The following is a 10482-nucleotide window of genomic DNA, read 5'->3' as shown; positions in this document are numbered from 1 at the left end:
AGAAATAAAACAAGATATCAGCACATACACAATAATTAAAAGATTGGAATTAGGTACATAAATAGACCAATATCTCTTTATGACATGGTAAAACATTAACAGTTAATGTCAGTGAGGTGATGATGGGCTCTACATTAAGTACTGTAGTCTTAATTGCCAATAATATGAAAAATATGTTCAATATACAATATTAAACAATATTCATAAAAATAAATGCCAGAGACAAAATTATTAAGCAAGGGAAGAAAATACAAAATAATACATTTTAAAGCTGGAATAAGAAAAACTTTCCCAAGAAATTAAAAATATGATGTCATAAATATAATTATGAGATTGTGACATTAAAATAAAACATAATTTTATAGCAAGAAAGCTGAATATAATAACTTGATATATAAAATACATATCTATGCATTATATGTTGAAGTAATTATATCATATATATAATTAATATAAAGAAATTATATGCAAAGATATAACACATACATATCTTTGAGGCTCCATATGTGCCAATCAGAGTCCTGGTTTTTCTACCTTTGTTATACCAAGTATCATATCATACGATACAAAGTATCATAGGTCTATAGGACAGACAATATTATTACTACTTTCCTGAAAAGAAATATGAAGCACAGAGAAATTTTGGGGCATGTTCATAGCTACATAGGTAGTAAACAACAAAGATGGGATAGCAAGATAAAAACCCTGGGTTGTCTGATTAGAAAGCCCACATTATTTAGCACCACACTGTATTTTTGACATCAACACTTAGTCTCTTTCCACCATTTTGCATCTGAAAAGGAAGTAGGTAGCACATGAAAGTATTGCTTCTCATTTTATTTATTCTTTGCTCTGCAATAAAAACAAATGTATTTAACAAATATCATATGTTGCACATTTCCATATATGGCATAGGATACAAATTTGATTAAGATATAATTCTGCCCAGTAGAAGGTGGGAGAAGGGAAAGGAAGAAGAAGAAATAGAAAATATAAGTTGAATCTGATGCTTAATGTGATTTTTACTCCATGTATATTTTTACTCAAATGATAGCTTGTGCACGTGCAAGGATGGACTGTGCTATTTCAAAGTACTTTCTATGGGGGAAGAACAGAAGGAGAGGAAAAAGGGAGGGGGAGATGGCCACGTATCTCCACTTCCGAAGGAAAAGGCCCTTTGGTCCCCATAGGTGGGAGAAGAAAAAAGTTAAATAAATGGGAGGAATATTATACAGGGGAGCAGAAGTATGTGTTTTGCATGGAGGCCTCATTTTAGCAATAGCTTTTTTGCTTTTCTGCTTCCAGATCTTATTTGCCAGTTTAATGCCTTATTTAATACCTATAAAGTTCTTACGATGAATGAAAAACTTTCAAGCACTGTTGCCTCATTAAATGCATTGTTTATTAATTTAACGTCTAGTACTCTCGACAAAGAGCCAGTGAAATGAATTATTGAGTTCCAGGGAAAAAATGAGAACATAATTTTGAATTTATTATCTCTCTATATATACACACACAGTTCATAATTGGATTACATATAATAATGATATCAATATGTCTCTCAGTATCGAAGTTGGATTCTGGTAATTTCTTATGTGAGGTTCTTGTGTTACAGTCAGCATAGATTTCTGGAGTATTTGTCTGTTGATCTTTCGGTGGCCTCAAACCTCATTAAGTGGTGTGAGAGGTGCTACTTCTGCCATGTGAGAATTTGATGGCAGAATTAACACAACCTGTGAAACAATCAGAATGCCATAGGTGAGTCACCCAAATAACCTCAGAGTGCCCCTTTCCTGCCCACATAAAGTCATCATCATCAGAGTTTACTCTTTTCTTCTCTGATTCATTCTCAAGATCAAGCATGTGGGGCTTCTCAGTCATTCTTTAGATCAGGCCTGATTTAGGAGACAACATTCAGTGGTAGCTCTTGACCCGAGCTGCTGATGACCACTGCCCTGGTCTTGCGAGTAAATCAGTCTTACATGTGGATGACAGTGCACAATACATTGGGTAAACCAAGGTGTCATGAAAACTATGAGGCTGTTCTTCCACACGAGGTTATTCATGCTGATGGCATCAACATACCCAAATCATGATTTGCTGGTTATAAATAACGCATTGCAAAAACCACACTGGCCCAGAATAGCAGGGATCATCGCGAAACTCAGAAAAGTTCTGGTTGTTCTTCCACAAACTCATTGTCACATAGTGTTGGTGAAAGAACCAGGAAGAGATAGAGACCTAGCTATCATAGGCCCCCAAACCACTGCTTTTCTGAATTCACACCAAGAGATTAGGAAACAACATTCCCCAGCTCCTATGCTAAGAGCCGAAGGGAGCACAGGCTTAAATACTCTGACATGAAAGTTACTAAAGGGTTTGCTTCCATGTCCAAATGTTTCACCCAGTAAAAATAAAAAGCTTTGGTCAATGAAATTATAAAATCATTGGTAATTGCTGAGAATCTCTCACTTCTCAGGTTTTACAATGCAAAACCCACTATTAGAGTTAATGTGCTATAGTCAATCTCTCTTCAGTGAGGAAGGGCTGTAGAGGAGTGGGATGTGGTGTTGCCTGGGAATCTCAAAAGAAGACAAAGAGGTATAAGATGATGGAGAAGGGCACCAGAAGAACCATGTCATCAAACTATGATCATGTATGATTATTTTATTATTTGGTTGTCGGTTTTGTCTGCCTGTGGGCCTTTGTGTAATGAAGCTAATGAGTAGCTGTTGGGGTTTTACTATCCATTTCCTCATTCTGGCACCCTCAACCCTTGGAGGATATCCCTCCCCATTCTTCCTAGAGCTTCTTTCTTGGTCTCTTCTTTCCTTCCATTCCCTACTTTCCTCTCTCCGTGTGACATTCTTTGGGTTTAGCTGCCAGGAGCAGCATCAGCTGCAGGTCTCAGGGTAAGAGAGTGGGTAGGTGGGCACAGACTGATAGAGAAGTCTGAGATCAAGATATTTCATGGAAATATTCCAGGAAAAATTGTTGTAATAGGATAATGGAATAAAATAAAATATTTTTGGGGGTCCTCTTCATTGTGAAATATCCTCATATCTGGATTCAGAGGTTATGCACTTTGAGGTAGACAGAAAGGGGAAAAGAGCTTTTATGTAGCTATTGTGTTAGGCAGAGTTCTAAGGTGGCACTCACTGACCCCTTGTGATTCCCTTCTCTCGAGTGTGGATGGAACCTGTGTATAGGATGAGATACAAGTCCTGTGTGTAGGTACTAACTACTTAACTTTCAATTTATCAAAAAAGGCATTATTCTGAATGGACCTTACCCGTTTGTGTGAACCCTTTATGAGAGGATTAAAGCATTAGCAGCCTGCTGGTTTCAAAGATAAAATACATTGTCATGAGTTCTCCAACTGAGAGGAAATGAATTCCACCACATTAGCATGGAAGAGAATCAGAAGCTTCAGGCAAGGCCACAGCCCCAGCCAACTTCCTGATGACAGCCTTGTAAGATCCTGAGTCTAGGACCTACTTCAGCTGGGCTCAGACTCTTGAACCATGGAAACTGAGAGATAATAAATGTGTTCTGTGTTAAGACTCTAAGTTTGTGTAAGTGATTACACAGCAATAGAAAACTAATACAGAAATCTTCAAATGAAGGCCAATACTCACCCCACCAGGGGTACAACAGATCGCTTTACATCCAAAGGCAGAGAGGGACACAGCAATGCAGAATTCCAGCACACTTAAGAGGAGCACCATGCCATCCATACCCTAGGAGAAAACTCATAACAAAAGAATGTGAGAAATGGAGATGACAAGTAGAAACATTTACCAGTAACCACAATGTCATCAGAGAAAAAGCACTGGTTGGGAGTCAGGAGACCTGCCTCCTAGTGGCAGCCATTCCCTTGACCAACTCTTGATCTGCTGAAGTAACTTCTCACTGTTTTCACTGATAAAATAATCACAGACATTTATTCCCTGGTTCAGTACCTCCCAGTGCTATTGTGGGCATGGAAGATGAAAGTGCTTTAAAAAGTTAGGAAGGTAGTATAAAGATAATTGTCTTCTTATCCTACTGAGTACTAGAAACTCATATCATTGACAGAATATTATGATTCCATATCTTAGTGATTGTAAGTAGAGTGATGGTCCCCCAGGGAGGTCTGCATCCTTGTCCTCCTAATCCTTCGCTTCTGGGGATTAGAACGCAGACCTCCCTCGGGGACCATTGTTCTTTTTGCGTAAGAAAAAGCATTAAATTTGCAGATGAAATTAAGGTTGCTTATTAGTTGATATAAGATAATTTTCCTGGATCATTCAGGTGGGTTCAGCATAATGACAGAATCCTTAGAAGTGGAAGCAAGAGGCAGAATAGAGTTCAAGAGACATTTGAAGATGCTGCAATGCTTGATTTGAAGGTAGAGGACAGGATGACAAACCAAGCAACATAGGCAGTCTACAGAAGCCAGAAACGGCAATAAAACTTATTGTCACCTAAGCCTTCAGAAAGGAGTACGCCCTTGCCAACACTTTGATTTTAGCCTAGTGAGACCCACTTTGAACTTCTGACCTCCAGAAATATAAGATAACCAAACTGTGTTGTCTTAAGACACTAAATTTGTAGTAATTTGTTACAGTAACAGTAAGAAGCTAATACAACAGTGAATATCAAGTAGGTCAGTCTTTAATCCATCTCTTCAGAGCACTGACTTTAGGTCTAGTCTTCAGCCAAGAAACATGGTCAAAATTTGGAGAACATTGGGCAGTGCACTCATTTCTATTCATTTTACCCTGGATTGATGCAGGGATTATTCTCTCTTTTTCTCTCCATGGTTAGGGATAGTCCCTCTGTTGTGGAAGAGCCAATAGACCAAGAGCTCAGGATATGAGTGATGCAGACTTAAGGAGACCTTGAGAATATTTGCATTCATTGCTTTTTTATTTTCTTGTGCCTTCAACAGCTGTAGTGGCCTCTGTGTTTCCAACATTGCTGTAGGCACAGAAGAGAGCAGCAAACTAAACAGACAGTTCCCCTGTCTTCAAGGATTTTACCATCTAGAAGGGTAGACTAGAAGATGGCAAGCTTTCCATAAAGGCCAGATAATGTACATTGTAGGTTTTGCAGACCATAAGGTCTGTCACACATATTCAAACCTGATGTTATAACACAAAAGCATCACTACACAACATGTAAACAAATGGGCTTCATTATATTTCTATGAAACTTTATTTACAAAAACAGGTACAGGGCTGGACCTCCAGAAAAAGTAGCATGTATATAGACCTGTGGACTGATTGTGCAGATGCCCAGGCAAGAATAGAACCATTGCTTCAAATCCCAGGAAGCCCTTATGGAGGTCCTCTGCTATAAAAACAGGCATAAAAGTGTTCACACAATTAACAGGAATTCATCATGGACTCTGGGAAATGTAATTGAGATGAACGCAGAACCAGTTACGTAATTTAGAGTCTCTTGATTAAAATTTTTATTAAAAAAATCAAGATAGCAACAGCAGAGCATTAGATCAAGCACAGGGCTCTTTGAACCATGAAGTCCTGAGTAACTGCGCGGGTCCCATGCCCAAGAAATCAGCCCTATCGAGTTGGCCAATTCCAGATTTTGTCTCTATCATTGTGTCCTCAAAATCTACCAATGAAGCGACCTTCATAAACTAAAAGTAAGGTCCTTCTTCAGGATAACAATAGCAAATAATAGGGGAATTAGAGACAAGAAGTTGTAGAATCTAATCTTTTTGCCAATTTCTAACTGAATGACCTTGAAAGAATTTGTCAAATTCTCTATAGAAGCTTTTTCTTATTGTGACCGAGTGGCAAGACGTAAAATTGCTTACTACAAAAAGCATTAGAAATCTCAGGGGAAGTAAATTAGTTTAGCAAAGACACCTCAAGGGGTTATTTTGGCGTGATTATATAGCCCACAAAACTATGTAGAATTAGCTAGGAATGAAGTCAACAGAATGCGATTGATTCTGCCTAGTAAGGAAGAATGCTGGGTTTCCACGTTTACATAAGGGAAGGACACAGTAAGGAAGAGAACTAAGCAGCAAGGCGAAAGGCTGAAAGTTCATATAGAGGGAAAGTAACAAAAAATTTGCGGGTGTTGAAAAATGACCAATAGGCTTTCTCTTTTTTGTGAGATGGAGTCTTGCTCTGTTGCCCAGGCTGGAGTGCAATGGGTCCATCTCGGCTCACTGCAACCTCCGCCTCCCAGGTTCAAGCAATTCTCCTGCCTCAGCCCCCCAAGTAGCTGGGATCACAGGACATGCCACCATGCCTGGCTAGTTTTTGTATTTTTAGTAGATACGAGACTTCATCATGTTAGCCAGGCTGGTCTTGAACTCCCGGATCAGGTGATCCGCCCACCTCAGCTTCCCAAAGTGTTGGGATTACAGGCGTGAGCCACGGCGCCTGGTCAGGCTTTTTAATAATAAAGATTTAATTGTGCGTTTTAGTCTGCTGTGATGTGCTGGAAGAACTCTTCCTCCCCACAATTACCCAGTGGCCCAAAATGTCAAGAAGTTTTACTACCTACAAAATACTGTGTAGGTGGCATTTTCAGAATAAAGCAATTAGGATAGCATTAAGAAAAGAAAAAATGGTACAAAAAAGTAGTAAAATTCAGAATGAAGATTAAGCATTTATCAGGAGCTAGATGTTGAGGATAAAAGTGGTTAACCTTGCAAGAACATCCAAAGATATTGGAAAGGATACTGAGTTACTTGACACTTGTAAAATACTGTTCAAGACAATTTTACTTCATTATTAGAGAACGGGAACTGACATCTGGGCCCCAGTTTTAGAGGAGATAACAGTACATACTGCATCAATGTTTTAAAATTGAACAGAAAAATTTATACAAAATACCCAGCACAGTAACTATTAATGAGTAGGTGTTCTATAACTATAAGCTTTCTTCCCATTTTGCCTCATCACATATAGAAGAATAGAGACAGAGATGAGACACGTACCTAAATCCTAAATGAAAGATTATTTTATTTCTTAATCACTCCAACTTCCCAGTCATTCAGCAATTAGGGATTATTAATTATTGTTGTTGCCAGAGCCTGCACTCCCCAAACTTGCTTCTATGATAATATCCCCTGAAAAGAGGTAGCACCAACCATTAAGATGGACACAGTCCCGTGACAGTTATTTGGGTTGCCATAGTAGTTACAGTAACGGTGATAAAATGAATAAATCGCCAAGCTAATTGTGTTGATTAAGATCGCTGATACAGCCAGTACAGAGCTGGTGATATTCATTCCCAGGCTACCTCGGACCTAGAAAGGAATGAAAATCAATTAAACAATCCAACAACATCCTCAAATATATCTCCATGAATCACTTTATACCCACCGTTTCTTTCTTACTGCCATCTATCTTTATCTTGATTATTTCAATAGTCTTCTAATTTATCTTGTGGTTTCAACTCTAATCTCTTGCCAAAACACAAACATGATCTCATTATCCCCTAGCTTAAATTCTTCAGATGATTCCTGTGGGCACATAAGATAATCTCCAAATCTCTTTAGCAGGGTTTTCAATGTCCTTCACACTTTAGCTGGACAGCCCTGTCTGTGTCCTTCCCTGCCATTCCTTGCTTCTGAAGCCTGATTTCTTATCATTTTTCTTTCTTTTTTTTTTTTCTTTTTTTTTTTTTTTTTTTTTTTGCTCTGTCACCCAGGCTGGAGTGCAGTGGTGCAATCTCGGCTCACTGCAAGCTCCGCCTCCTGGGTTCATGCCATTCTCCTGCCTCAGCCTCCCGAGTAGCTGGGACTACAGGCGCCCACCACCACACTCGGCTAATTTTTTGCATTTTTAGTAGAAACGGGGTTTCACCGTGTCAGCCAGGGTCTCGATCTCCCGACCTCGTGATCCACCCACTTTGGCCTCCCAAAGTGCTGGGATTACAGGCCTGAGCCACTGCGCCCGGCTTCTTATCATTTTTCTAAATGCTGCTTGTTTGTCATGCCTCTGTACCTTTTGTATATTCTCTCAGCAGTATATTCTTTTCTGTACATTCTCTTCTCATGGATAAAGGTAAGGAGGCTTTTAATAAGAACTAAAATTGCTGACTGGGCGCAGTGGCTCATGCTTGTAATCCCAGATTTTGGGAGGCCGAGTGAAGGTGGATAACCTGAGGTCCGGAGTTTGAGACCAGTCTGAGCAACGTGGAGAAACCCTGTCTCTACTAAAAACACAAAAATTAGCCGGGCGTGGTGGCGCATGCCTGTGATCCCAGCTACTCGGGAGGCTGAGGCAGGAGAATCACTTGAACCTGGGAGGCGGAGGTTGTGGTGAGCTGAGGTGGCGCCATTGCACTCCAGCCTGGGTAATAAGAGCGAAACTCTGTCTCAAAAAACCAAAAAACAAACAAAAAAAGAAACCAAAAAAAGAAAAGAAAAGAAAAAGAAAAAATAACTCAACTTGCACAGCAAAGTGTGAGGAGTATGTGTCATGTGGCTGCAGCTGGAGGGGACACTAGGGAGTTGGGTTAGGCCAGATTTGAAAATCACATATTGATTATGTTCCAGAATTTGATATTTATCTTTTGAACAAAGAAAACTCGAATATGGACTTTAACAAGAAAAAAACATTTATTGAGATATGGACTTTCGCATTGTATTGGCTTTATGAAAGGCATCTTGCTTGGCATGAGAGTTACATTTTAAATTTGCTTCTTGTGTAATAACCTTATTGTGAATTTCTTTTATTGAAAACTCAAAATCCTTTTTGGATACAGTTGGAATCTACATTATAATCAATGGGTCAGTAAATATTACGCCGCACCGATGCTTGGTGTCACTGTCATGGGCTGACTCCTGCCTCAGGGTGTTGCTGGAGTGGTCCTGCTTGATATTTCTTCTCAATAATTCTCTGTATCTTCAAAAAGATTCCTTTGCAAGGGTAAGATTCCCTACCTTGCCAAAATATCCAGTCCTATGTCAGTAATTAGCCTGACTGCAATTTTTGAAAGGCAGATTTTAGTAGGTAAAATGCATAATTGCTCCTGATTTTTTACAAACAAAGAAACAAAATCTATTTTACACCCTGGCAGAATACATTTTTTATTAATCCTTCCTTTTTTTTGATACCAAAAAAAAAAAAAAGAAAATATTACTCACCAGGCCTTTTGTAGTTCTAATTCCTGCTGCAATTGACAAGGATCCTGAAATAATAAACTAAAAATGAGAGAAAAAATGAAGGTAAAAAACTTTAAACCAGTATTGGGAGTCATAACTTACTAAACTTAATTCTAAATTAGATAGATATGTTAATCAGACCAATTATCTTAGACAAAATCACAAAGGTTTGCACATTATTTTCCCTTTTCCCAGAAAGAACAGAGAAATTATACCAGATAAAACCATGGGAGAATTTATCAAGGTTTTCAAATAACATCTAACTGAAATGATATTAAAAAACTGTTTGAGGGCACTAAGAGATAAAGTTTCCAAACTTCTGACACAAAGTAGTTCTTATACAGTACCAAAATTGATGATGATATTTAAACAAAAAATACACTAAAATTATTCTCATTTAGAGTATTTTTAAAGTTATAAGTAAAATACTAGCAAAAAATGTAAATTCCCAATTAGATGTTGACTAGAATATAGTAGTTCATTTGATTCCATCAATAAGGCAATTATTTTTTAGCTAAAATAGCTAGTCAAGTTGGTTAGACTCTCTGCCTTATAGTATTCAATTGCTGGAATTTTTTATTTGCTTTTCAAATTTGATTTCAGATGATTCAAAAATTATAATATAAAAAATACTGAACTAATAAAAAGCTCAATAAATTTATTTAACTAACTTCCAAATACCCAGACATACGGATGATTCATATTATCTAAATCACCACTGGAATGAAAACGCTAGAGGGAGTTACCCATCATATGATGTAAAATACATCATGAACATTTGGGATATTCCTTCAGCTCTGGAAACATTTTTTAACATTGAAATATTCTAATTTATACAATTAATGAATTTAAGAAAAAATTACATGCTAATTGCTATTCACGTTTACAGTGTTGATAGGACAGGACATTTAATACAATTCGATATTAGTAACTGCAACATTACTGATAAAATATGAAGAATTATAATTTCTGTAACATTATAGAAATCTGGCTTGGTCTAAGGGTCTTTAATTATGTTTAATGAAAAAAAAGTAGGACCATTTCATTAAAGTCAAAATCAAGATAAAGATGCTGACTATTATGTAATACTATTCTGGATATATTTACCAAAATAATTATATAAGAAAAATAGTTGGAACAAATGGTTAAAACTATTCTTATTTAAGTACGAACAATATATATTGCAAACATTCAAGAATATGAACTAAAAATTACCATAAACTACTTTAAAAATTCAATAAGGCACCTTGGAAAAACATTATATACAGAAATTATATATACACATTAGGAGTGTGTATGTATGTCTGTGTATTTGAAGATAGGATTGAATAAGAGGACTTCATTTA

General features: G+C 37.5%; 1 protein-coding gene across 2 annotated transcripts in view; it reads right to left on the bottom strand.

Annotated features, from left to right (window-relative positions):
- Window positions 1-822: 822 nt before the first annotated feature.
- MS4A4A (membrane spanning 4-domains A4A) overlaps window positions 823-10482 on the bottom strand; it is a 41406-nt gene continuing 31746 nt past the window's right edge. For both annotated transcript variants that reach the window (XM_017948344.3, XM_003909769.5), the window contains exons 4-7: window positions 9119-9175; window positions 7115-7273; window positions 3639-3740; window positions 823-1733 (exon numbers count right to left, since the gene is read on the bottom strand). In XM_017948344.3, the coding sequence (XP_017803833.1) occupies window positions 1662-1733; window positions 3639-3740; window positions 7115-7273; window positions 9119-9175 (390 nt within the window). In that variant the 3' untranslated portion in view covers window positions 823-1661. The remainder of the gene's footprint in view (window positions 1734-3638; window positions 3741-7114; window positions 7274-9118; window positions 9176-10482) is intronic.

This window comes from Papio anubis, chromosome 12, assembly GCF_008728515.1.
Source record: "Papio anubis isolate 15944 chromosome 12, Panubis1.0, whole genome shotgun sequence".
In the NCBI taxonomy this organism is placed as follows: Eukaryota; Metazoa; Chordata; class Mammalia; order Primates; family Cercopithecidae; genus Papio; species Papio anubis.
The sequence above is the reverse complement of the archived record's forward strand: the minus strand, read 5'-3'. Positions and strand labels throughout refer to the sequence as shown.